The 27,136-nt window shown below is 64.1% G+C and overlaps 1 protein-coding gene across 2 annotated transcripts; it reads right to left on the bottom strand.

Moving 5' to 3' along the window:
- Positions 1–689: 689 nt before the first annotated feature.
- Positions 690–20,042, bottom strand: FZR1 (fizzy and cell division cycle 20 related 1). 2 transcript variants are annotated; one of them, XM_059159450.1, is made up of 15 exons: positions 19,849–20,042; positions 8,451–8,588; positions 7,874–7,982; positions 6,672–6,797; positions 6,500–6,563; positions 6,281–6,408; positions 5,702–5,784; positions 5,114–5,297; positions 4,531–4,596; positions 3,959–4,061; positions 3,688–3,872; positions 3,323–3,556; positions 3,008–3,112; positions 2,316–2,417; positions 690–1,927 (listed from the first exon to the last, which is right to left on the bottom strand). In XM_059159450.1, the coding sequence occupies exons 3-15, from the start codon at positions 7,940–7,942 to the stop codon at positions 1,886–1,888; spliced, it is 1,491 nt and encodes a 496-aa protein (XP_059015433.1). In that variant the 5' UTR covers positions 7,943–7,982; positions 8,451–8,588; positions 19,849–20,042; the 3' UTR covers positions 690–1,885. The 2 variants fall into 2 exon arrangements, with proteins under 2 accessions (XP_059015433.1, XP_059015434.1); XM_059159451.1 differs by having other exon boundaries at positions 2,325–2,417.
- Positions 20,043–27,136: the final 7,094 nt, after the last annotated feature.

The following is a 27,136-nucleotide window of genomic DNA, read 5'->3' as shown; positions in this document are numbered from 1 at the left end:
ACGGCAGGGCCACACCCTCGCTGGGCCACAAGGGCTGGCCATACCCGTCCTCAGCCCCAGGGGACTCTGAATTTGGGGTTACCGGCACCTCCTGCGGACAGCCTGTGAGTCTCCCCATGACCAGCTCCCCCAGGGCGAGCCGCCTGCCCCTTGCGTGCGACATCTGGACACCTCAGCTGTGGACCAGCCGGCCAGTGCAGGAACCCACAACTGGTGTAATGACGACGATGCTGTCACAAAAAACAGGGCTCGCCCTGCACTAGGCACCCCTCCGTCCCCTGCCCTGCCGTCAGCCCCATGCAGACCCGCACCCTGCCATCCCAAATCCCTGGTGCGGGTCCGAGCGGGGGGCGGCCCCGCGGGCACCGCAGCTCCCGGGCTCCTGCAACTGCCCAAGGTGAGTGCGTGGCTGAGTCAGGCCTGGTTTCTTAAACACTCCCACAAAAATAAGAACTCGACCCATCAAAATACACACATCTATGTACACGGTCCCTCATCTGCCCCGCGGCAGGCAGATGTGGCCCAGGGTCCGGGAGGCGGGCGCCCACCACTCCCCACCGGTTCAGGCGGGCTCCGCTGATTGGGAGCGGTGAGCGCCGCCCCCCACGGTGGGTAGTGGGTGAGCCACTGCTGCCCCCTCCAGCCTTAAACTTTCCTGGGACCAAGCTACAAAGACACAGAAGCAAATCTGAAGAGCCACAAGTACGTATATACACGTGCACACACACAACCAACAGAGCGGGGGCACGAGGCCATGAGGACCTGGAGGGGCTCTGCCCCACCCCATCCACTCTGCAGTGCCCGGGGGGGGGCCGAGGGGGCGGGGGGGGGGCTGCTGACGCCCTGACCACACGCAGGCCGTCCCTCCCTCCTCCCCCGGCTCCTGGTCTGGAGATGAGGCAGGAGGGGACGGGCCCATGTGCAGCTGGGCACAGACCCGAGAACCATAGGGTGGGCTGGGGGAGGCTCAGGAAGTTTCTGGAAGGACCTATGGGTACATCCTCCCTGGCTGCCCCACAGCCAATGGCACAGACGGACAGGACTCGATGGGGTGGCCTGGGAGAAGGGGAATGGGCTGCGGAGCAGGAGCCAGATGCCCAGAGGACACAGCCTCTGGGGTCGAGTCTGCCCTTGGGTCACCCTGACCGGCCGCCCAGCAGGCCACAAGCGCCCGAGTCTGGCTTGGGGATGAAACAGGCCGTGACCCCGTCAGCAACAAGGACAGCGCGGGATCAGGGTACGCACAAGGTACGCAGCAAGCGGACCCGACTCGTTCTCCTCAGACAACAAGTCCGGCTCCTGATGACCGCCTTCGGCCCGGACACTGCCCGGGGCCCACTCCAGATGTGGCGCCATGTCCCCGAGAGAAGTCAGCGGCACGGACGCCGGGGCAAGGGCAGCCGTGCTGGCCGCAGAGAAACCCGTCAGATGTCTGTCCCTCTGCTCCGTGGGCCAACCCCAGCCGTCCGCCCGGCCCCAGCTGACCGGCCTGGCGTCCCGCCGTCTGTCCTGCAGGCGTGAGTGGCGATGGCGGCGGTGAGCACGTACTTCTCGGAGGAGCACGAGCCCCGGCGATGCCGCGGCGGACGGAGACGGAAGCAGGCTGGGTCCCAGGAGGCGTCCGTCGTGCTCCCAGCAGAACAGCCCAACAGATGGGTCCCCGCCGGGGCCCCCTCTCCTGCTGGGGCCCGGCCACGTCCCCGCCCCAAACACCGGCTGCCAGGGTTCGCAATCAGGCTTTAATGAGAATCTTCGGGGTCCTCCAGGCCCGACTCCCCGCCCGCCCCGGCTGCGTCCTCTGGGGACTGTGTGCTGGGGAGGGGAGGGTCCATGCACGCTGACGAGAGGTGGGACTCTGCCGACACGGACGGTGAGGCCCGAGACTTTACCGAATCCTGGTGAAGAGGTTGAGGACTGACACAGACTCCTGCGGGGCACACGGGAGAGAGCACTGAGCCGCAGCCCCTGGGGCGGCCTCCCCGGTGATTGGGGGCCGCTGGGCCAGACCACTGGGGCCGGGCCCCCCGCAGCACCAGCACGATAAGGGACTTCTGCCTGGAGGGCATGCGAGGCTTCGGGCCAGGGGAGCCTGTGGGCATCGTGCCCAGCACCCTGAGGCGTGTAGGGGAGCGAGACTCTGAGCACCGTCGGCCATATGGCCTGGGCTGTGTGGCAATACGGGAGCAGAAAGGGGACATGGGGGGTCCCAGAGGAGACCAGAGCTGATGGGGTAAACGGCGCTGGCCGGGTGACTCGTGGGGGCCCGGGACAGGCTGAGGGACGCGCGTGGGGGAACATCTGGCACTGATACCGACCCACTTTACCTTTGTCGAACGGGTTTTGCTAAAGACGTTCCAGAACCGCAGGGTTTCGTCCCCAGCACCAGTGACTATGGCCTCTCCGTCAGGGGACATGGCCTGTGGAAGCAGACAGACCCCCCCCTTGGCCTTATGCCCCGTAGGCAGCCCTACTCGGACAGAGCTGCTTGGATGCGGCCAGGGGCCGGGGGGCAGGCCCCATGGAGGCCACTGGTCCGTATGGGGAAGACCTGAGGTGGGCTGGCAGAGCCTCAGTTAGAGCGTCCTGGTGAGGACACACGGCCGCCCCCCACCTGCCTCAAGGACAGACACACTGCTCCGGACAATCAGATAAATGATGTGTGGGTTTAAGCACAAAACGTTTTCTTCCGCCAAGAAAAAAAACCGAGCACATTTGGAAAGAGGGATCCTTTCTCCGAGCCAGCACGCATGGCAGTCCGGTGAAACGTTCAGGGACCAGCGAGCACCGGGACCCAGTTACCGGCGGAGGCCCTCTGTGCGCGCGCGGACACACGGCTGAGCGGAGGAAGGCCAGGGCTGCAGGAAGGCGGGTGCCGGGTGGTGGGACAACCTGACTGTGCAGGCAGGAGGCCGCCCAGGCAGGGGGACACGGAGACACGGGCTGCACACCGCCTCTCGGGGGCATGGGGCAGTGGCGTTCTTCCAGACCCCGGGCGGGGCACACTCACCAGGTACAGGACCCTGTAGGAGTGCCCGGTCAGCTTCGCCACCTGCGTCAGGGACGGGTACTTCCAGACCAGGATCTGGTTCTGTGAGTAGCCGTGCGTGCTCACCTGGGGGCAGAGAGGGTGTTGCCGGGACTCAGACCCCCCCTTCTGCAAGCCGGGGGCTCAGACGCGAGCGGTGCAGCGCACCCACCCCAGGAGGCATCTCGGGCTTGCCAGGCAAGGCACAGAGGCCTCCGCGACTGAGCTCCCAGAGCCCTGGGCTCTGAAGGCCTTCCGGCGCCGAGGCAGGAGGTGTGCGCGTGGCCCCGTACTCACCAGCTCGTTGGCGTGCTTGGACCAGGCCAGGTTGCACACCTGCGAGCCCGTGTCGATGCACTGCAGCGGCTGCCCGGTGAGCGTGTTCCAGAAGCGGATGCAGCGGTCGGCCGTGCCGCCGCCGGACGCCAGAAGCCCGTGCTGGTGCGGGGACCAGGCGATGGCCTTCACGGCCGCCAGGTGCTCCGTGTACTGCTGCACGGGGCTCAGGCTCGAGTGGTTCCAGACCAGCAGCTGTGGGGGCAGCGGCTGTGAGGCCCCCGAGCTCCTCAGCACCCCCGCCCCGCCGGGACAGCACCCGCATCGCCGTGCCCTGCGGTGGAAGGCACAGCCTGAGCCGTGAGGGCAGGGCCCAGGGCACCTACCTTGTTGTCGTTGCCTCCTGAGGCGAGGAGCTGGTGGTCCGTGGACCACTTAAGTCCACACACCTCCTGCCGGTGGCCCTGTAGCCGCCGCTCGGCCTGCAGGGGCGGCGTCCGGATGTCCCTCTGCAGGATCATGCGGTCGCGGCTCCCGGACGACAGCTGGTCGGCGTTCCAGGCCAGCGCCCCTGTGGGCCGGGCAGAGGGCAAGGGAGGCTGAGGCCTGTCCCCCCAGGAATCACACTTGTCCCCCAGGGACCGGGTGGCTCCTCACCGACGCGGGCCGTGTGGCCCTCCAGCATGGACAGCTTCTTTCCCGCAGCCGCGTCCCAGATCTGCACGAAGCCCTTGTGCGTGCCGACGGCCACCAGGTTCCCCTAGGACCGATCACACAGGGAAGGGAGCGGGCGTCAGGCCCTCTCCCTGACGAGCGGCCCTGACTCTCCTCTCCCTCCGGGGGAGGTGCCACTTCTCTGCGAGTCCCTCTGGGCCAGGAGGACGGCCATCCTCAGAGCCCGCTGGGAAAAAGGCCACACAAGCACTCTAGCCGACGCACCAAGCATCCGTGTGCTTCCGCGCCAGCTGCGGCAGTGAGGAGGGCAGTCCGCAGGGGACCATGTCTGGCCTCGAATCTCTGGGGAGGAGTAACCATCTCGACCAGGCTGGGGACAGGCAGGAGTGCCGAGGCCGTTCCCCGAGCTTAGACAAGTGACCGCCAAGCTGGGGCCCGGTCCTTGTGGGTCTCTGAAGCCCCCGCAGCACTGTGCAGGGCTCCCACCCGCGAGACCGGGTCACATCACCCCCGTGCCAGCCCTACCTAGCTGGGGTCCGAGATCATGTACTGACCCGTTCAGACCAGCCCACAGATGTCACCGAGTCCCCTTCCACGGAGAGGTCACAGAGCCGGGTCACCTGGGGGAGAGGGGAAGCGGCCGGTGTGAGCGGACGCGCTGCCCGCCTGGCCTCCGAGGCCTGCCCCATCCGTTCATCCCTGTCTGTCCCCGTTCATTCGCTCCGGGACACCTCACGTCCATGCCCTTGGGTGTGGGGGCTGAGAGCCAGGGCTCAGGAGGCTGCACGCTGGGAGGGGGGGACACACACCAGCATGGGGACAACAGTGTGCACAGAGCCTGGACCAGGGGGTGGGGCTGGGGGTGCTCGGGTGACCAGGGCGCCGTGAGGCAGGCACAGGCCACAGGCTGCCAGGAGCACAGGGGCAGCCCTTTCTGAGCCGGCTTCACGTGCCTCGTTTGGAACCCGTCTGTTTTATTCCCGAAGACGGCCCGCCCCAAGTTCACCAGCGTCCTGCCCAGCAGGCCCTGAACCCCAGCACTCCTCGGGCGGCCCCCTCAGCAGGGCCGGGCCAGCTCGGTCCCACCCACCCCCATGCCCGCCCCCACGCCCGCCCCCACGCGTGCAGCCAGGCCACCTGGCTGGTGCAGGCGCTCCACAGGTACACGCAGGTGCCCAGCCCCACGCTGAGCACGTTGAGGGACGACCAGTCCACCAGGTTCAGGTAGAAGTCGTCCTGCAGCTCCGGGGCGTCCAGGACCTTGAAGGGGATCTTGGAGATCTTGCGGGTGGGTTTCCGTGGTGACCGCAACAGCTTTTGACTGCAGGAGGGAGAGCCCGTCCCCGGCCCTAAAGCAGCCGCAGTCTCCTCTCCCCTGCAGCCCTACACGCCCCCTCCTGGCCCGACAGGGTCGTCTGCTCATCTGGCCCTGCCTCCTGCCGCCCAGGTGATCCCAAGGCTACGGGCAGCCCAGCGGCCACCCGTCTCCCTGGGCTCTGACAGCCACGCCAGGCCCTCCGCCCAGCACCTCCTCAGGCGCCTGCCCTGACTCCCCTGCTGGGCCTAAAGCCGCTGAGCCTGCAGAGTGTCCCCAGCGCGGGAGGCCCCCTGAGCCTCTCCTGCACCCCGAGCACAGGTCTTGGACCAACCCTGCCTCCCAGGCGGCACGTGGTTGCCAGCCCGGCCCCGTCCCAGCCCCCTCCCTGCGCACAGGCCCGGACTCACCTCTTGTTGCTGACCGGGGACAAGGAGTAGGGAGACACGTCATTGCCATCGTCAGGGCTGGCGCGCTTGGTGCTGAGGGAATACTGGAGGCGGGGTTGGGGGGGACCGGGTGAGCACAGCCTCCGCCCGAGCTCAGGGAGCTCCCGCCTGAAGCCCCGGTGCCCCCCGCGCTGCTGGAGGCCGGGCAGGCGTGCAGGGTGTGCACAGAACCCGGAGGAGCTCTGGGGAGAGGGATTCCGAAAAGTAAGCCAGGTCTCAGGCCTGAGGCATTGTCTGGACAGCGACTTGCCTGTGTTAGCCTCCCCACTGTCCCCACGGCCACCAGCCCCCTGGCCATCTCTCGGGAGACCCAAGCCAGGCTCCTTCTAGTTCTTGCCGGGGCCACCCTGAAGTTCGGGACCGTGCACTTGGCCCCTGCCCCAGCTCTGCCTTCACGGCAGCAAGAGAGCAAAGCCTCGGCTCGTGGCGTGGGGCCACGTGTCTGCCCGGCTGGGTGCAGGAGGGCCGAGCGGGGGCCGAGCGGGGACCGAGCCAGGTGGCCCGGCGCGGGCCGCGGGTGGGGAGGGGCCGCAGGCTCACCGTGAACAGGCCCTTCTTCTCAGGCGTGGAAGGCTGCAGCCTGCGGTCCTCCGTCTGCGGGTCCTGGACCTTCTCGATGCCGGCTCCCAGCAGCTCGTTCTTCAGCAAGGCAGAGTAGGCCAGGCCGTCTGCGGACAGCGGGCTCCGTGAGCCACGGAGGGGCAGGGCGGTGGGGGGCATGGACGTGGGGGCAGGGGCGCGGGCGGCTGGACTCCTGACCTTTGCCGTTGTCGGAGGTGGCATCCTTGGCTTTCCGGTTTTGGCTGGGGGACTTCTCGTTCTCCTGCGGGACAGGGAGGGGGAGGAGGCAGGGCCAGCTGGAGCGAGCCTCCGGGGCCCCTGCTCCCCCCCGGCCCCAGCCCCGGCCGCCGCCCTCTGGGCAGCCCCTCACATTGATCCTGTGGAAATTCACGCTCCAGTTGGCACCGGCCCTGGAGGGGATGAAGCGGTCCCCGTGTTTGCTGGGAGAGGACACGGGCGAGTTGGCCGGCGTCAGGGTTCGCCGCATCTCCGCGACCTGCAACGATGGTAGGCGGCACGGGTGCCTCAGAGCCCGCCGCGGTGCCGGTGCCTCAGAGCCCGTCAGAGCCCGCCGCGGCGCAGGTGCCTCAGAGCCCGCCGCGCAGGGCCGAGGCCGGCCTCCCTGCACTTGGCCTCTGGTCACTGAGCCAGGGCATCGGTTCCAGAAATCCGGGCGGCAGCAATGAGCCGGTGAGCGAGCCGCGGGCTTGGGCTGGCCTCCCTGTTCCTGTCCCCCAAAAAGACACGCTGAAGCTCTAACCCGGCACCGGGATGTGACCTTACTCAGACGCAGCGTCTTCGCAGGTGTAAGCCGGTTAAGACGGCCACGCTGGAGTGGGACAGGCCCCAAATCCATGCCCCGTGTCCTCCTAAGAGCCAGAGATGCTGACACACAGCGAAGGGGACACGAAGACAAGGCAGAGACGGGGGGGGGGGGGCTGTCCCTGAAACCAGGGACTGCTGGCCACACCAGAAGTCCTAGGAAGGACTCCCCCACAGGGCCCCCAGAAGGAGGTGGCCCCGAGACACCAGGGGCTGAGGCCTCGACAGCCTGCGGAGCTCAGGGAGCGCAGAGACGAGCAGCGAGCACGGCCTGCGATGCGTCAGGAGCCCGGGACACAGGCAGCACGGCGGACCGGGTGGGGTACAGGGAAGAGGCACCCCCAAACGCTGCTGGCTTCCAGCAGATAAGGACCGGGCTCCCTCATGCCACCATCACAGCCGTGCGCGGTCAGGCCAGCCCACAGGTCTGAGACACTGGGCCCCCTGCCTCCCTCTCTGGAAACGGAGAGCACCTCCCCCGTCCCCCTCCTCAGCCCTGAGCGTGGCCCCACGGGAACAGGGGTCTGGAAGCTTGATGGTCCACACGGGTCCCAGTAGCAGGAAGCCGGAGGAGTGGGACTCCCTGGTGTGGCTGTGCCCCTCCCCCATCCCCCTCCGTCCTCTAGGAGCTGGAGCCAGGGGCTCACCGCAGTCTCCGCCCCAAGCCCGCCCCAAGCCCCGCATGGAGCCAGGCCAGTGCCAAGCCAGTGCCAGGCCAGTGCCGGCTGCGGTGGGGCGCCGGGAACTCACGCCAGGCATGGTGTTCTCATTCTGAACGACGATCTGCCGGAGGAGACGCCGCTCATAGTCCTGGTCCATGGTGACACAGGGCAGGCCCAGCCCGCCGGCCGAGGTCAGCCTGGGGCAGGAAGGGCAAGACCAGGATCACACCACCGGCAGCAGCCCCCGCCACTGTCTGGTGGCCGCGGGGAACTGCGCGGTGATGGCCGGGACCCCCACCACATGGAGGGCCTCCCTCCGAGACATTGAGGTGGGGGCCTGGTGCACCCACAGGCTATGGAGGCCACAGGGGGTTGGGACGGGGAGGACCGGGGCTCTCCCCCGGCCTTTGTCCTGGTTAGTGCAAGTCTCTCCTCTGTCTCTGGGTCATGGAGCTCGCCCCAGGGCCACCCCTCCAAGCCACGCAGCCCACCACGTTGCTTCCTGCTTCAGACCCTCTGAGGTCACAAGCTGCTCCCCGACCATACCCAGCCCTGAGATGGGGGGCTGGACAAGGGCTCAAGTGGTCCCAGCACGGGTTCCTCCCTGAACGGGGAAGGTTCTGTGTCCTAGAGCAAGACTGGGGTGGGAGGGGCACAGTCCTCACCCTGCTGGCCTGTGTGCACAGCGGGCGGGGCTCAACAGCACCACGTGGCAGAGCTCACACCCACTTCCCACTGTGCTCAACTCCGCAGAAGACTTCTCGGTAGACGAGTGAGAAGAGAGGAGGCAGCCGGAGAATGTTCTAGAAGGAGGAGCACATGGAGGGAAGAAAGGGCTGAGCGCTGTCCAGCAGAAGGGGGAGCCGGCGGCCACCTCTGGGAGGAGGGTGCTCCTCACCACCGGGCACGCCAGGCCCCCTGCAGGGGCTGCTTCCAGAAACCAATGCGGAACGTTTGCCAGCCGCCAGCCGTGCCTCCCCTGGGGGCTGTGCAGAGCCTCGAGGCCAGGCCGGAGCAAGGACGTGGGGGACAGAGCCCAGCACAGGGGCTGCTCAGAGGACCGGAGCTTCCTGCGGCGTGCTCACTTTCCACCCCAGACTCCCTAAGTCACCGTCCCCACTACTCCGGCTGGAGCCCTGCGGCCATGACAGGGAAGGACCAACTGAAAAGCAGAAGCCGGCCCAAAGCTCTAAGTTTATAAGTTCTGAAGTGTAGCGCCCTGCGGAGGTCAACAGCTGCGTTTAAGGAAAAAGACCACAATAAGAGACACGCAACATAAGACGGAGCGTCGGGGGCACCTGGGGAGGGGGCTCAGTGGGCTGAGCCTCTGCCTTCGGCTCAAGTCATGGTCTCAGGGTCCAGGGATCGAGCCCTGCATCGGGCTCTCTGCTCAGCGGGAAGTCGGCTTCCCCCTCTCTCTACCTGTGATCTCTGTTTGTCAAATAAATAAATAAAATCTTAAAAACAAAACAAAAAACCACGTAGCGTTAGCACGGCTTTAAGCACACAGCTCTTCGGAGTCGAGCACTCACGCTGTGCCGCGAACACCCTGAGCTCCGGAGCGAGCTCCAGAATCTTCTCACCCTCCCAAACTGAGACTCTGTCCCCACGAAGCACAGGCCCCACCCCGAGCCCACGAGCTTCTGTGTGTGTGTGCGTGTGTCTCTCTCTCTCTCTCTCTCACACACACACACACACACGCACACAGCCCGGGGACCCAGGAATTCCAGGAGGAAAGGCGGACCCACACCCAGCCAAGCCCTCCCGCGTCCGCACTGGCATGACTCCGGACAGCCGAGGAGACAGGCTCCCCAGTGTCCGCCCCCAGAGAAGGACAAACTCAGCGCAGTCCTCCCACACGCTGAAACGTCTCTCGGCGTTGAAAAGAAAGGGCAGTCTGAGCCCTGCGACACCACGAGCACACCTGGAAGACCCCCCGCTCAGGGAGAGAAGCCAACCCGGGACCCATCCTGCGGGATCCCACTCACGGGGGCTCCCCAGACGGTCCTGTCCACAGAGACAGAGGGCAGACCAGAGAGAACACCTGCCCTTGCAAAGACACCTGAGGGTGGCCGGATGGCTCAGTTAAGCGTCTGCCTTCGGCTCAGGTCATGATCCCGGGGTCCGGGGATCGAGTCCTGGATCGGGCGCCCTGCTCAGCGTGGAGCCTGCTTCCCCCTCTTCTTCTGCCCCCTCCGTCTGCTTATTCTCTCCCTCGCTCTCAAATAAATAAAGAAAATCTTCAAAGACAGACACCTGAGGAGAGTACTAGCTTCGTGTCACCTGGGAAGGGACAGACCTGGGGGTCCACCACTCAGCACTCACTCCAGCTGGGGCCACACAAGATACCCAGGCCAACCTGCCTGAGCCCCACCTTCGACATCCCCAAATGGCCTCTCTGTGGGTTCCCGGGCCTGTGGTGGAGAGACCGGGTACAGCGCGTGGCTGAAGGACCAGCAAGACCCCAGAGTCCTGGACCCTCACCTGCCACGAGGGGACACAGAGCGCTGGCCTGGTGCAGTCCAGGCCCAAAGCCGGACACTCAGCCAAAAACAAACCAGCTGGATTAGACCTGGAGGAACAGGCGTGCGGCCACTAGTCGCCACCGTGCGCTCCACAGCGTGCACCACGCTCACACACACGTGAACCCACGACGGCGGAGTCGGGGCAGCAAGGCCCTGGGTCATGTAGGGGTACGGACAGGGGCTCCTGCCCAGAGGCCTGACGTGGGTGCCCACCAGCCCCCGGGGCGCCTGGGATTCCCGAGCTCCCCCAGCCCCATCATCCCCACAGGGCCTCCTGCTTTGAGTGAAGCAGGGTTGAGGCCCTCCCTCTGGGGTTTACCTAGGGGAGCAGCCACCCCCTTCTTGGCAATCGCCCCCCACCCTGCATGGACACTGTATGTCCCGGCAAGAGGTACCCGGACTGGTTCAGCCCATTTGTCACAGAGTCCGGAAGTGGGCTCTGCCCCTCTAGCCTCCCCCACCCCTCTGGGGGCGAGGCCCCTTCCCATCCAGCTCCCAGTCCACCTACTGGCCCGCCCCAGCATGAACCCTGTGTGCCGTCACCACAGGGACGACTCCTGGGCCGTGTGGCCACACGAGTTTGTGTCCAGGCTGGAGATGCCCACCCGGAGGCCTGGGGTTCCCCCACGGTGAGCCTGGGCTGCGCAAACCAGGGCTGAGCTGTAGGCGGCCAGCGAGTGCTGGGAGAACGATGACTGCCCCGGGGGCTTGTGTCCGGGAAGGCAGAGGTCAGGGACACCAAGAGCAGCGCTAATGGCTCCGTTCTGCTAAGTTCTACCCTCCTGGGTACTCTGCCAGAGTTGGGCCAGTCAGCGGTCCTCTCCACCGCACAGATGACACAGGGGGAGGCGGCTGACGTCCCTGGCCCATGTGCGGAGTCAACCCTGGCCCGCCCTGATGGAAGCCGTTTGCCGCCGCCCAGGCAGTGAGCCCTGGGGGGCCGAGTGAAGGCCATGTTCAGTCCCAATGCTCAAGAGATGTCCCCCCCTGCTCTCCCCACGCAGGGCTGCTCAGGGATGGTGGGGCTCTGGGGGGCACGAGGGCTTTAGCAGCGGTCACCCTGTGGGCTGCGGGCTCTAAACCTCTCAGCCCAGGTGAACGTGGAAACCAGAGCCCCCTATTCACAGAGCAAGGCCACCACGCCTGTGTCCCCAGGTGACTCCTCGGGAAGCTGGCAAGGCTGATGTGCTACATGGACAGCGGGGCCCAAGAGAAACCAAAAGTGTCCGCAAGACGAGACAGACCACAGATGCTTTTATTTAAAAAGACGAGACAAGTGGGGGTTGGGGGGCTATGAAACCGGCCAGCCATGGGAGGTGGCGGGCGCGCCCACGGCCACCCCGGCGCGGCTGGAGGGCAGCAAGGCCCCAGCGCCGAGCCCTGCGCTCCCCCGCCGGCTGACGCCCCCGAGAACGGAGCAGCAGGCACACGGGCTCTTGGCAGGAGCTGAAACCTGACTTCCGACGAAGGCAATTTGGCAGTCGCCTTCCAAATTTAAAACACACGTCCTCTCCCGTGCGGCGTCTCTGCTTCTAAGAATCCGCCCGTAACAGCCCCGTGTGAGCAAAGCCACGTGTACAAGGACGCTCGTGCAGGCCGCGTGTGCAGCAGAAGGCGAGGGCCAACGCAGTGACGTGAGGCTCCGGTCCCCACCGGGGCACAGGGCAGCGGCCAGGGCAGCGGGAGGGCCAGCGGGCCCCACGCACGGAGTGCAGCTCCGAGCCAACAAGCCACCTTCGGAGGGAGAAGCCAGCGGCAAGGGGCAGCGTGTGGGGAGGAAAAGGGGTTGCGGGAAGGGAGAGGAAGGCGCCCGCTTCCCGGGGCGAGCCTGCGCTGCTTGGATCCCCGCTGCGGCCCCGGCGGCCCCAGGGCGGGCACCACATGTTGGCCGCCTTCACTGCACACCTGAGAACTTCCTAAGGAAACCCTGAGAGCCTGCGGCGACTTGCGTCCGCGAGCAGTCCGGAGCCTGGACTGTCCACAGGCTGCAGCGGAAAGTGCCCCCCGCGCCCCCAGGCCGAGCCCAAGACAGAGCCGGAAGGCAGCAGCGAGCGCCCCCCTGGCCCAAGCTCGCCCTGCTGATGGGCAGGCTGGCGTCCAGGTCACGTGAGGGGGGCCGGAGTCCTCGGCCACTCGCTGCCACTGTCCCCGCCACAGGGTGCCGCACTGGCAGACTTGCCCTCCCAACAAGCCGACCCTTACGAAGGGGGTCACCTCTTCTGCCAACGTGGCCCCCAGGTTGAGGAGCCAGGAGACCCACCCCAGGCCACTGCCTCACACAAGCTTCCAACCCCCGAGCCCCCTCTTCTGGGAGACGGGCAGCACCCCAGTCACCTCAGAGGACCATGATGAGGTCCCCACGCAGTGGAAGCTGGTCTGCACGGGTCAGAGGTCGCCAAACACCCAGGGCTGCCCTCCCGCACACTGGCCGCGTTCCGCTCCTCGCCACCCAGGGCCCCGATTCCCCCCGGCAGTCACGGAGCAGAGCCCAGCTCCTCTGCAGCCCCCCGCTAGCCCCGAGCTCTCCCAGCCCCGCCGTGTGCTGCTCACGCAGCTTCCGCCCACCGAGCGCTCAGCAAAGATGCTCTCACTGCAGGTACCACCCAGCGGTTCTCTCCGGGGCCATCCTGCCCCTCCGGGGACACTGGGCGGCGTCTGGGGACACATGTGGCTGTCGTGACTGGGGTGCTCCTGGCACTGAGGGGTGGGGTCTGGGGCCGCGGCTCAGCCCCCCACAGTGCTGGGAACATGCCCCCACCGAGAGCAGGTCTGGCCAGAATGTTCCCAGTGCCCTGGGGCAGACCCGCTGGAGGCCAGCAGATGAGGGAGATGACGGAATACAGGCTGCGCCTGGTGCGAGCAAGGACCAGTGACATAGCGCACACCGTCTCCCACACCGTCGCCCAGCCCCCTGGAGTGGGGGTGCGGCTGCGGGGGGCACGGCAAGGGCGGTGGCACGGACACACGACGGTCTCCCCTCCAGGCCCGGGGGCAGCGCAGCACGCGCCGCAGCTCCTCCCAAGTTCGCGCCGGGCCCCGGGCCCCTGGGCCGGAGCACGCTGCTTCCAGGAGCGCTCACCAAATTTCAAGTCCTTCACGGTCCTGCCCATCTCGAAAAACCAGTCCCTCCTGGCTCTGACGTTGTAGGGCTTCCCAGCAAAAGCTGAAGGAAGGAAACAGGCCCACAACAGGGCTCTCGTGACTCGGTGTCTCGAGGGTGAGGACGGTCTGCATGTGGCCGCCTGGGAAACGGTTCACACCGAGGCCCTCCCTGTTGTGAGGACCGCAGAGGTCCTGGAACCACCCGGCGTCCCCCGGCAGAACCGTGCTGGGTGAGGGTAGGTCCAGCTTCTGCGGGGGAAGCCGCACGTGCCAGCGGGTGGCGGTCGGGGGCACCTGCTACCACACGGTAGAGAGGAGCCCGCGGACACCAGCTGCTCCTCCCACGTGCGCCCAGCCCCCCCGGTGACCCTGGCCCCGTGTGACAAGGATGGCAGCAGGCACCGTCGTTCCGGGTCCCGGACTTGCGTCTGCCCCAGGGGCAGTGCCAGCGCGCTCCCGCAGGAGGAAGCTGCGGGGGTCCTCCCGGGAAATCCGGCTCCGGCGCCCACGCTGCCCCTCCTGCCCGTGGCCGCTCAGATCACGACGCTCCCTCAGGGGGGAGGGTCCCCAGCCCCAGCACCCGAGGACCAGCCACCAAAGACTGAAAGCCTGCTCTGGAGTGGGGCGTCAAGTCGCATGGTCAGTTCCGGGGGGACCACCCGCCCGTGAGAACTAGGCTCCTACGCAGCTGGGGGCTCCCTGGGCACCGTCACCCAGGCACGGGCCTCCGCGGGGCCCCTGAAATCTCCAGCACGCGTGCCCGTCCAGAGGCCCTCAGGCGGGGGCGGCAGGAGACCCGGGAGAGTCTGAGGAAGAGGAGGGCGTCCTGCAGGCCCTGGGCACGTTCTCCTCAGCCATCCTCCAAGACGCTGGGGAAGTACCACATGAGGAAGACCCAACCAGAAGAGGGGGAGTTGTCCAATTTTCTGCTCCCGTGGGAACCTCTGGCTTTGCTGCCTCTGCTTTGGCTCAGGCCCCCAACCCCACCCCACACCGCACGGTCCTGGAAAGATCTACCGGAGAAAGGGGGGTTCAGAGGAGGACACCCCTGGCCTGGAGCCTCCGCTTCCGCTCCCACTGGCCCGGCGGCCCTGGCCGAGCAGCTGGAGACGCCACCTTCGCAGCGACCAAACTGGGTCTGACCCAGCGGAGAGGCTGAAGTGGCGGCGGGCCCCGTGGGCTCAGGGACAGGTGCACCAGACTCCAGCCGGGCCTGCTCTCTGCCCCTCGCCCCACCCCCCCAGGGCCTGTCCCTGCCCCAGAGGAGGGAAAACTTTGGTCAGTAAAGACGGGGCTCCGGGGCGGAAGGCCTGGCCGTGGTCCCCAGACATGGACTAGATCGCACGCTCCCGGGCTGCCAAGAGCTGGGGCACAGAACGGGGACTTCAGACCATGAACTCCCGCCCCTCAACAGTGGAGGGAGCGCGATGAGCTAGTGGTCCCTCTCCTTGCGCGGCCGCAGAAGGCAGGCCTGGGAGAGCTAGAATCAAAAGGGACCGCGCCTGACACAGGACGGGGAGATGACAGACCTCCCCCGGGGGCCGGTATGAATCAGCACGAGGGTCAAGTTATTTCTGGGGAGGCCCGGGCCAGGGCCCTTGAGGAGCGTGTTCCAGCACGCCTGACCTCCCTCTGTGCAGACAGGCCCCAGGGTTCGTCAGCAGTCCTGTGCCCCAGGCCTGGCAGGCTTTCTGGACCAAAGGCTCCCCTTCCTAGCCTGTGACAATGGCCCCGGGAGACATGGCCAGCTCCCCAGGAGAGCACAGCTGCGCGAAGCCCCAGAAATGTGCCCAAGGTGAGGCCACTCGTCTCCCAGCTACGGAGACAAGTCTCGCTGCTAGGCGCCCATTCTCCAGTAAGATGGGGTGAGACATCCAGCCCCTGAGGGCATTAGGGTCCACACAAGCACAGAGGACGCAACCCGCCCTCCTCTGCAAAGGAAGGATGACTTGGCAACAGCCCCAAGCGATTTATGTTCGGGTATGTGTTTGCAGCTATGGCTTATGTCAGAGCACCTGACCACAGGCTGGACAGGCCTTAAAGGGGTTCAGGGCGAGCCCCCTCACAATAGCATCTGCTCGCACACCTGCAGGGATGGGGAATTCACTCCTCACAGGTAGCCTTGAGCATCACAAAGTGCTTCCTCAATTATGTCTCTCCATGGATTCCCACCTCTGGGTCCCAGGTGGGGGCAGAAGAAAACCCTAAAACCTAGTAAGTTTAGGGCAAGGACCCCCAACCCCACCTGCTGGCACTGGGGCCACATCACTGTCCGTAGGGGGCCATCGTGGGCACGGCCGGGGGCTGAGCAGCATCCCTGGCCCCCACCCCCAACGCCAGAACACGCACCGACAAGCACAAATATCCCCAGACGCGGCCCGCAGCGAACTCCGAGCCCTCGGGACTCCTCAGGGGGAGGAGCGGTTTCCCTCAGGCCCAAGACACCAGTGCTGACCCGTCTCTTACCGTTCAGTCTCCCGTAAGTGCAGACAGACAGACAGACAGCTCCCAGCAGCCATCGGCCCCTCCCCTTGCCCCCTCCGCCCCAGCCCGCCTCTGCGTCTTTCCCCTTCTGGTAGGAGCCCCTGCAAATACAGCCGGACCCTTCCCGCACAAACCCAGCGTTCCTTCCTCTGGGCAGAGCACGAGCGAAAAGGCACGGGATCTGGTAGGAGCAGCTGCTGTCCCAGAGAACCACCCAGAGGCTCAGGGAGGCTGGGTGTGAGAACGTGCTGGGGGCAGGAAGAGGGACAGGGAAGGCTGACTGTCCTGGGCCGCGTCCTGGGGTGGACGGCAGGACAGGGGGACCGGGAGTGGCAGGAGCTGTGCCTCTAGGCACCGAAGGTGGTGTCCCGCAGAGACTGAGCAGAGCACCGGGGAGCGGGAGGACCAAGGGGACCAGACTGGGCCTGCCCAGGCCAGGGGAGGAAGCGGGCGGTCCTGAGAGCATGGGGGATGGAGACGAGGGCCCACGGGAGGCCAGGGCGGGAAAGGCTCAAGGGAAGAGTGACCTCTCCTGGGCTCACGCAGCCCGACGCCTGCAGGACACCCAGACAACTGGCCGCGTGGGCCTGGAGCTCCAGAGCCAGTGCCCGCCAAGAAGGTGTGCGGAGAGCAAAGCCGCACCTGAGTTCAGATCAAACACGAGGGTCATCACGCGAGAACCTGTGCTCAACTGTTCGCAGCGGCTCTGGTCCCCGCGGGAGAAAGGTGGTGACAGCCCAAGCATCTGCCAGCTGGGGAGGAGACACACACATGTCCCCCACGTGCGGGAGCATCCGGCAGCCGCCAGCAGGAGCGAGGCCCCCACATGCTGCCCTAGGAAGAGACCCCGAGCTCACAGCGCTCAGGGAGGGACCCGGACACAGACGGCCACATGGGATGTGAGTCCACGCATGTGACAGGCCCAGACCAGACTCAGCCTGACAGAAAAAATGGGGCAGTGGTTACTGGGGCTGGGGAGGGTGCAGGACTGATGGGTAAAGGGAAGAAGGTTTGTCTGGAGTGATGAGAATGTTCTGGAATTGAGGTGATAGACGCAAAAGCTGAAAAGCTCTGCACTGTATACTTTAAATCGGTAAATCACATGACATGGCAATTCTATCCAAATCGATCTGTTACCAACAAAGATTCAGCAAATCAGGAAAAGCAGGGCCAGTAAAAAAGGCTGCTCGCTGGCGGGGAGGTGGAGGAAGCCCGGGGAGAGTGGAATCCACAGTCCACTTTTCGGGGGCCGGGGGTCATCCGTTCGGCACGACGGTCGAGGACCAAACCAGTTGCGCCTGCTGAGATACGCCCTGTGCGCCTGTTCCGGTCTCAAGCGAGGAAGCCACGCAGGAGAAAGCAGTGGTGCCAAGGACCCAAGGATGCGTGGCGGCTGGGGGCACAAGTGTCCGGAGCGCTAGTGCCACACAACAAGGAGCTCTGTGTGCGAGTCCCGGTGCTCGACAGAAGGAAGCAGCTGCGGGACGCGCCCAACTCCAAACCGCCCGCCACCTGCGGCCACTTTGCCAGCACTAAAGCTCGGGCAGGCGGAGTGAGGGGTGGCCAGGGCAGTGACCAGTGGCCCTGACAAGGGGGAGGCTACTGGGGCAAGCGATGGATCAGAAACCGGACGGCAGGAAGCTTCGGGGCAGAAGAGGGGCAGCTCAATACTCCTTCCCCAGCTCTGAAAGCCACCTGCTCCCTGTGCCAACTCCCAGGATGGCCCAGGTGGACCCTACCCTCTGGCTGTCCCCACCCGTTAGCTCCCACTCCAGCCAGTGTTCTTGAGCTCCAGCCTTACGGGGCACTGAGCAGGCTCTGGGGACAGAGTCCCTGCCCTCACAGGGCTCTCGGGCTCAACTCCAGTCCCTCTACACCGCTACTACTTGGGGACATCCTGAGCACGGCAGGGCAGGGCAGCCGCATCCCTGACCCCACCCACTCGATGCCAGGAGGGCCCGCAGTCGTGATCACCACAGATGTGTGCAGACAGCACCCACGTCTCCAGCTGAGAACCTCTAGGAGAGGGTGGCGACGGTAGCGCCATTTCACTGGTTCCTAAAAGACCAAGTCCCTTGGTCCTGACGCCCGACCTGAAGGTCCAGGATCCACCCTTCGAACAGAACCATCTGGGACCCTCTCATCCTGCTCAGTGCCACCAAGCCAAAGGTCCCCACAACCAGCCCCACTCTGGTCCCCAAACCTGCCAGGCCAGAGGCCCCAACAAGCAGTACTGGGAGACTTTGCTGAAGCAGAGCCTCGTGCGAGAGTGGAGGCAGACCGGCTTCGGGAAACTCGTCGCCTCCCCATCTGCTTCCGGGCACGTCCCCCCTAGCCCCAAACAGCCACTGCCACTGGCTGGGCCACGGGGGTCTGAGATTTCCCCCGGAAAACAGTCACGGGGCGTGGGAGGTGCTCCAAAACGGCCAGCATGGCTCGCTCCCTGGACACTGCCCACCACCCAGCAAAGGACCCGTCCTTTGAACCAAGAGCTGTCCAAGGGCCAAAAGCCCAGTTTTCAGAGGGGGCGAGCCCAGAATGCTCAACAAAACCCTCCCGGAACAGTGGAACCTTGTTCCCTCCGCAAGTGCCCCGACAGCCAGCACACCTGCCTGCTCTGGGGCCTGGAAGTCACGGCAGTCCAGTGGTTTCTGCGGGAACAGAAGGGGCGCGTGACCTCCCAGGCTGAGACGGCCCACGAGAAATCCGGCACAAACAACAGCCTAGAACGCGTTCTAGGGGACAATGCACCACTCTGGGGACTGTCCTCAGAAGATCTCATCAGCCTCTAGTGTGCAAACCCCCCCACCGCCATCGTCTGCCAGGAGAGACCACCCAACCTCCTGCGTTTTGAAGACCCCCTCACCTGCCCCCAATCTGGGGTAGGGGGAGCAGCTGTTTTTGGTAAATGCTCCCCATTTCAAGCATAGTAAGAAACTGGGGGGGGGGGTGAGGGCGTGGTGCAGCCTCACCAGCGGGAGGCATGAGGTCATCACGCTGTGGACTGGAGGGGAGGGGGGGCTCGTGCCCAGCATGACAGGCGCCTGAAAAGAGGGGCGGATTTCGCGGGGGAAACAGAGAAGAACAAAACAGGTCTAGGCTCGACAGCTGCAGAGCGGAGGGTCTCCGGCTTTGCGCTGGGGGCGAGTCTAGACAGAGCAGACCCAGCCGGGGAGCACGGCTGAGATGGGGAGAAGCAGCCCACCCCTGGGGGCTCCCGCTGGCCCCGGGGGGCTTCCGGGAAGAGGCGGGATGTTGCGGGGCAGGCGGGTGGCTGCGCAGAGCCCGGCCCTGTCCGAGTTCGGTGGGGTCAGGGCCCACACGGACAGCGGGACACGGCGGGCCGGCAGCTGCAGAGGGTCAAGCCGGGAGGCCGTGGGGCTGGGAGCGAGGCGGGTCAAGCGCCCCAACGGCAATGCCCAAGTGCTGCTGGGTGCCAGGAACCCCGAGGGGCGCCCACACCCACAGGGTCCCCATACCGGCGTCTACTCGCCGCGGGGGCCCGGTTCGAGCCCCGCCGCGTCGTGACAGCCACGGGGGGCCGGCTCGACCGCGCAGGGCCTGCGCCGGGATGGCCCCAATGGGGAGGGCGGGCTCGAGAGGCCGGAGATGAGGCGCCGAGCTGGGAGGGGGTCGGCTCGGCCCGTGTCGAGCGGACCGCGGATGCGAGCCGCGGCGCAGGTCTCGGGCGGCCGCTGGCTCGGGCTGCGGCGCTCACGCAGGGCCGGGTTTGGGGGTGAAGACGGGAGGGAGGTGCGGAGGTCACCCCGGGCCTAGCTCGGCCGGCGGGCGGGCTCAGGGGGGCTGGCCGGCTCCCGGAGGGGCCCGAGCGTGGGGGCCGCCAGCCCGGGGTCGGGCGGTGGGAAGGCCCGCGCCGCCGTCAGGCCCCGGCCCGGCTCGGGGGGTCGCGGCTCGGGCCCGGGGGGCGGGTCCCCCGACCCCGCCGCCTCACCTGGCTCGCTCCGGTCGCCCGCTGGCTGCGCCGACCCCGCCTCTCCCGGCGCCGCGCCGCACCGCTCTCAGCCGCCCGCAGCTCCACTGGTCCGGCCGCGGCCGCCGCGGACGGGACCCCGGCCTCCGCGATCCTTAATATGGCGGCGGTCGCTGTTCCGCGGCCTCCGGGAGCCCTCCTCCGCCGCGCGCGCTCCCGCGGCCAGCCACGCCCCCGCGCCGGCGCGCTGCGTGCGGCCGCCCCGCCCCGCCGCGCCCCCGCGCGCCCGGGCCTCCCGCGGGGGCCGCGCCCCGCCCCGCCCACCCTGCACGACTGCGCCTGCGCGCGTCGGGCATCTCGGGAGGACGTGACGTCGCCCGTGATTCGAATCAATACAGGAAGCGCGGCGACACGCGTTGCCACGGGCGACCGAGGCCCGCGGGGTCCTCGGGGGCGGGCGGAGCCCGTTGCGTGGGATCTGCGGGAATGGCTCCGCTCCGTTTAGGACGTGGGTCTCCGCAGGGGACGGTGCCAGGCCCGGGTCCTCACGGGCGGGCCCGCACCCCGGGAGGGCGGTGACGCTGCGTGGTCAGGCGCGGGTGCGCGCAGCGGCCGGAGCCCGACCCGCCCGCACCGCCCGCGGCGGGACCTCCGTCCGGCCGGCGCAGGTTACCGCGCTCCCGCCCCGTGCTCGCCCGGGCCCTGGCCGTTCGGCCCCACGCCGCCGCCCCCCGTGGGCGGAGGATCCGGCATCTGCCAAAGGGCAAGGGGAGGGCGGGCCGAGCAGCAGCGCACGGGGCTCGCCCCCGGGACGCGCCGGGAAGAGCGAGTCGAAGCCAGCGAGCGGCCCCTTCCCGGCCGCCCCGGCGCCCTGAGGAAAGGGCGGGAGGCAGGGCGAGTGCGGGGGCCGCGGCGCGGGTCGGGTGGGACGTGGGCAGCCGCGGTGCGGACGGTGCGGACGGTGCCGCCGCCCCGCAGAGGCTCGGTCCCCCGCGGGCTTCCCGGCGGCGCGGGCGAGGCCCCTCCTGCGCGCCCGTCTGCCCGGGAGAGCCGGAGCCGCGTCCGCCGAAGCGTCCGCACACGGAGGCCCAGAGCACGGGCCACAGTAACCGAGCAGGGCCGACGGCGCGGGGGTCCGCCCGCGGGGGTCGCGCGGGCCGAGCGCCGTCTGTCCGCGTCGCGGCGCCCCGGCTGGCGGGGAGGAGGCGCGGGGCGGCCCGTGGACGGCCTCGGCGGAGTAATAAAACCAGGGAGGATGGGTCCCTAACGCGGCCCGTCGGGGACACGTGGGCCAAGGCTTGAAGGGAGGAAAGAGGCCGTGGTGCCCGGTTTCTGTATGTTTGTAGGAAATCAGACACTTAGGCGACGCACCTGTACCGGACTTCAGTGAGCCCCGCCCACAGCGCGGGACCTGGCCTCATCCAATGAACACAGAGCCCGAGCCACAGAAGTAGATTTTAAGTTTTCCTGTTAGCGGCATTTTAAGAATACAAAGAAACCAGTGTCATTAATTCTAATATATTTAATTAATATGTCCAAAGTAGTTCTATTTCAACGTTTTATCAGAATCAACAGTTACCCGTGAGATACCGTTTGTTCCTTTGCTCACAATGTCTTAAAACCCCGGATGTGTGCGCTCACAGCCCATCCGTTTGGTGCTAATTGTCATTGTTAAACCTTGATCTCTACAATGTATAAAATTGACAGTGGGACAAGTAAATTCACGTACAAGCGTGCTTCACACGTTTCCAACAACTGGATCAAGTATCAGATTTTTCCACCTCTATTTAAATTAAATTTTATTTTTTATTTTTTATTTTTTTTTTAATATTTTACTTATTTGAGAGAGAGTGCACACAAGCTGGGGGAGCAGCAGAGGGAGAGGGAGAAGCAGACTCCCCGCTGAACAGCGAGCCTGATGCGGGACTTAATCCTGGGACCCTGAGGTCATGACCTGAGCCAAAGGCAGATGCTTCACCGACTGAGCCCCCCAGGTGCCCCTAAATTAAATTTTGAAAATTAAGATCACTTCTGTAGCTACACTGGCCACCTTTGAAATGCTCCATAGCCCCCAGCCCCTCTGGCTAGTAGCTATCCTACTGAACGGTGCAGATATAGAATATGTTTGTCGTAGAAAATTCTACTGAACAAAGAAGGTGCAGAGCAGTGCCTGGCACAGGACGGATCAATAAACATCAGATGAGCGGGGCGCCTGGCTGGCTCAGTCGGTACAGCATGAGACTCCTGATCTTGGGGTTGTGAGTTTGAGCCCCATGTGAGGTGTGGAGATTACTTAAAAATACATATATAAAATCTTTTTTAAAAAAGTTAAAAAAAATCTTTAAAATCAAACAAATGTCAAATGAAGAAACTTCTTGAATATCTACCCTTCCAGACAAGGTCCAATCATCCTTCCTCAGACCCACCACCAGATTCAATAACTGAGTCTGGGGGCGTCTGGGTGGTTTAGTGGGTTAAGCCTCTGCCTTCAGCTAAGGTCATGATCTCAGGGTCCTGGGATCGAGCCCCGCATCCGGCTCTCTGCTCAGCGGGGAGCCTTCTTCCTCCTCTCTCTCTCTTCCAGCCTGCACTTCTCTGCCTGCTTGTGATCTCTGTCAAATGAATAAAATCTTTAAAGAAAAAAAAAATAACCGTGTTTGCGCGTTGCTGCTTCTCACTCCACACAGTCAGCATTCCAGCTCCAATGGAAGAGTGGAGCTAAAGGGAACAATTCAGATGCTGTATTTTCTTTTTAGATTTTATTTATTTGACAGACAAAGATCACAAGTAGGCAGAGAGGCAGGCAGAGAGAGGAGGAAGCAGGCTCCCTGCTGAGCAGAGAGCCCAATGTGGGGCTCGATCCCAGGACCCTGGGATCATGACCCGAGCCGAAGGCAGAGGCTTTAACCCACTGAGCCACCCAGGCGCCCCTTTTGTTTTCTTTTTTAAAGATTTTATTTATTTATTTGACAGAGATCACAAGTAGGCAGAGAGGCAGGCAGAGAGAGGGAGAAACAGGCTCCCCGCTGAACAGAGAGCCCGATGTGGGGCTTGATTCCGGGACCCTGAGATCATGACCTGAGCTGAAGGCAAGAGGTTTAACCCACTGAGCCACCCAGGCGCCTCTACACGTCGATCTAAAAAAAAAAAAAAAAAAAAAAAAAAAAAAAAAAAAAAAATCGAAAAAAAATAGGCCTCTCTGCCTACTTGTGATCTTTCTGTCAAATAAAATCTTACAAAAAGAAAGCCTTAAAATATTGCTGATTTACATGCTGAGGTTTGGGGCCCCCCTTTGATTTGGGGCTCACCTGCCCCACGACTGAACAAACCCTTTCTCTGGTTCCACTTGTGGAGGGCATCATGGAATTCCTACTTAATTCGAGTATTTATTTAAACAAGTATTTTGTTTTTATTTAGAAAGAGGGCATGCGCCCAAGTGGGGGGAGGGGCGAAGGGAGAGGGAGAAGCAGGCTCCCCGCCGAGCAGGGATTCCCAGGATGTGGGACTCGATCCCAGGACCCCGGGATCACAACTTGAGCCGAAGGCAGATGCTTTGCTGACTGAGCTACCAAGGTGCTCCTAATTTTTTTTTTTTTTTTTTTAAAGCAGATGTTCCTATTTTTGACAAACCAGAAATCCAGAGGGGTGAGAGCCTGGGAAACATTCCATGAGTCAGTGCAGAGCCCGGTCCTGGGCACTGAAAACCGGCCGTGCAGGAGCCCAGATGAATTCTCTCACTCAGCCTGCGTTGGGGGCAGTGTGGGGCCGACCCCCGACCTGACATCAGAAGTATGACAAAGGCTTATGGGTTTCACTGTGTCCCCCCAAAAATGGCGTGTTGAAGTCCAACCTCCCCGCCCCCCCCGTCCCTGGGAATGGACCCTTACTTGGAAAGTGGGGTCTCTGCAGTCAGCAAGTTAGGACAAGGTTATATGCCCCAGTGCAGCGGCGTGCTTGCAAGAGGGACATCTGGACACAGATGTAGCGGAAGAGGAGAGGGCCACGTGGGGACGAGGCGGACCCCGGGGAGGTGTGTGCACAAGCCAAGGAAGCTGGAGGAGACAGGGGACCCTTCCCCAGCGCCTCAGTCGCAGGGTGCTGCTGACACTTTGAGCTTGGACTTGCTCAGGTGTAAAGGAATCGCAGCATGGAAGGTGTGGGGGGTCTGTGTTTAGCACAGATGCCTGTCCTGCTATCAGCCTGTCAACAGGTCTGGAGGTTCGAGATTCCAAGTTCCCTGACCTACAGGCGTCTCGCTTTTGGGCGTGGCTTCCCATATCTGCTTCCTGCACCCCTGGGTCTATCTCCTTCCCCCAGCACATCCTGGGGGCCAGTCACACCTGGCACTCTGCCTGGGAGCCTTCCAGAGTCAGCACCACAACCGGCCCCTGGTGAGGCCATGCGCGAATCTTAGCATGAGTCACAAAACATGGTGGAGATGGTGTCCTTGCTGGCCAGCCAAGGTCACCGCAAAGTCTGTTGGAGTCAACTCTCGAACACGAAGACAAGAAGAAAATAATACTGGGGACACCTGGCTGGCTCAGTTGGTAGACCATGTGATTCTTGAGCTTGGGGTTGTGAGTTCAAGCCCCACACTGGGTGTGAAGAATACTTTAAAAAATTTTTAAAAAAAGATTTTATGTATTTATTTGAGGGAGAGAGCACAAGCAGGGGAGGGGGGTGGCAGAGGCAGAAGGAGAAGCAGACTCCCTGCTGAGCAGGAAGCCCGCCGTGGGGCCCCATCCCAGGACCCTGGGATCACCACAACCTGAGGAGAAGGCAGACGCTTCTTTGACTGAGCCACCCAGGGACGCCCGCGCACATTTCTTTTTTTTTTTTTTAAGATTTTATTTATTTACAGACAGAGGTCACAAGTGGCAGAGAGGCAGGCGGAGAGAGAGAGGGGGGAAGCAGGCTCCCCGCTAAGCAGAGAGCCCGATATGGGGCTCGATCCCAGGACCCTGAGATCACAACCCTGAGCTGAAGGCGGAGGCTTTCACCCAGAGCCACCCAGGCGCACCCCCCTCCCCGTGCATATTTCTTAAATAAGAGATGTTACGCCGAATCCATTGCTGTCTGCCTTTAAAAATGGGAACATCCTGCCACAGGGGCGCACCTGCTTCCTCCCCTGTGCTCTCCACCTGGCCCAGGAAGCAAGAGGAAGCCAAGAGCAGGACCAGGGTGGCCAGGCGAAACCTGTCCCCTCGCGTAGGCTGTTTGCTCCCTCTGAAGGGGCCATCGTCCCCCACCCAAACAAGTGTCGAGGTAAATACCATGGTAAAACATCCCAAGTAGCCCAGGAAGGTCCAGGATTGAAAGTACTTTGGGTAAGTGCTTGGGTGTTTCTCAAACTCGTTGCCCGTGTGTAATTTACAAACATTGCTCCATTTGCACAAACGACATCACGTGATTCTGCTTCTCCGGTTCCACTTTGGAGGTCAGCCTTGGACTGCCCTCCGGTACCACAGGTGGGTCTACCCATCCGAGCGTCGGATTGCTAACGGATACGTGCACCACTGTTTAAGCTTCACCCCTGCGGACAGGTACTCCTTAAATATTCACCTGGGGTGTCTCCAGGCTGGGGACCCACTTAGGCTGTGCGGGAGCCCGTGGGTGCGGACTACAGAAGTCACGGCCAGCAGCGGCATGCTTGGTGCTCGGCGGGGAGATTTACGCTCGGGGAACGGTGGACGCTATAGATGAGGGCTTCATCGGTGTCTTCCGTGGTGCCGCTGCACCGCCACGCTGCCGGCCCATCCCGGCGACAGCGCAGACAAAGCCGCTGCTCTTATTCCCGTGGAGAAAACAGGCCATGAACTAATCAAGAAAAGGGTATGGGGAACTATGGATGCTATGGAGGCAAAGAAAACAGGGAACGGCACACAGGGACACTGGGAGTGAGGTCATGATTTCAACCCAGGTGGTCAGGAGAGCCTCGCGGAGAGGGGAGGTACCTGGAGGGAAAAAGGTTCCCGGTCAACAGCGCACGCAGAAGTCCTGGGGCAGGACTGGGCCTGGCCCTTGCAAGGACACTGAGGAGGCCTGATTGGCTGGAGCAGAGGGTGCCACGGGGAGGGACCGGGCAGGGCCGGTTGAGGGCCCTGGGGAGGACTTGGGCTCCCCAGCCTCCGCCCACGCGGGGAGGGCAGCCCTGAGTGCTCCCCAGCTCCCTCTGGCGGCCGCTGCGGAGAGGGCGGACTCAGGGAAGGGAAATGGGGGTGGGGGGGGGAGGTGCAGAGGGGATCGTGCGGGTCCAGGCAGGTGGCGATGGTGACTGGGGGCACAGGAGGGAGGAGAGGTGGACAGATCTGGGGCCAATTTTAAACGGATCCAACCCGGATGTCTTTAGGCTGAGGCCCTGAATGAGCGTTCTCACTTCCTGTGGGAACAGCTTTGGGCGGTAATGTGGGGAATCCTGAGGGCACGCTATGTTTGGGGTACCTCGCCAATATCCAAGTGGAGACATAGGGGGGCAGCTAGACCCCACATCCCTGCCGTAGACATGGGGCGGTGGGGGTAGGGGGCTGGGGGGGGCAGTGGATGAGCTGACCACGGGGGAGTGGGGAGGGAGGGAAGAGGCTCGAGGGCCCAGCCTGGGCATGGGGGACGGGTGGCAGAGGAGCCTGCTCCCTGAGGAGCTGCAGGAGGCTGGGGGCCGGCCAGAGGAGCCCCCACGGTGAGGAGGAGGAGGACAGAGACTGGGACAGGTCTGGGGACTGGAGAGCAGAGCCTCCTGCAGCAGTGGGGGAGGCGAGCCATGGGCGGCAGTCAGGGTTTGGCTCTTCTGGGCCTCTTGCTGGAGAGAAGCAGAAAGTGGGCAGGAGACAGAACCCGGCGATGCCGTGAGGTCAGGAAGGCTGTCGGTTGATTCTCCCTTGTTTTTAAGAAATTCCCACTGGTCTCTGCTGCTGGGCACAGTCCATCTGACGAGAGCAGGGAGGGTGGCTGGTGGGCCCGTGGGCAAGGTGCCCGGGACACTGACGTAGTGGGGCATGTGTGTCCCAGGCCCTGGGCTCCAGGGCCCTTTAAAAGTCTGTAACTGTAAAAGTCTGTAACTTCCCTGGGGAGCCTGGTAGTCGGTTGGGTGACTGACTCCTGGCTTCAGCTCAGGTCGTGATCTTGGGGTCCGGGATCGACTAAGTGCCCATTACGAAGTCGGCTTGGGGCTCTCTCTCTGCCCCTCCCCGCCACTCTCTCTAAAATAAATAAAAATGAAGTTTTAAAAAAGCCCGTAACTTCAGAGAGGCAAGGGCCAGAGGAAGGCCTGCCCACAGCACCTGCACTCGCCAACCAGGCTGGGCCGCGGGCT

Source organism: Mustela lutreola, chromosome 2 (assembly GCF_030435805.1).
Source record: "Mustela lutreola isolate mMusLut2 chromosome 2, mMusLut2.pri, whole genome shotgun sequence".
Taxonomy (NCBI): domain Eukaryota; kingdom Metazoa; phylum Chordata; class Mammalia; order Carnivora; family Mustelidae; genus Mustela; species Mustela lutreola.
Note: the sequence above shows the minus strand (reverse complement) of the source record. Positions and strands in the feature narration are given on the sequence as shown.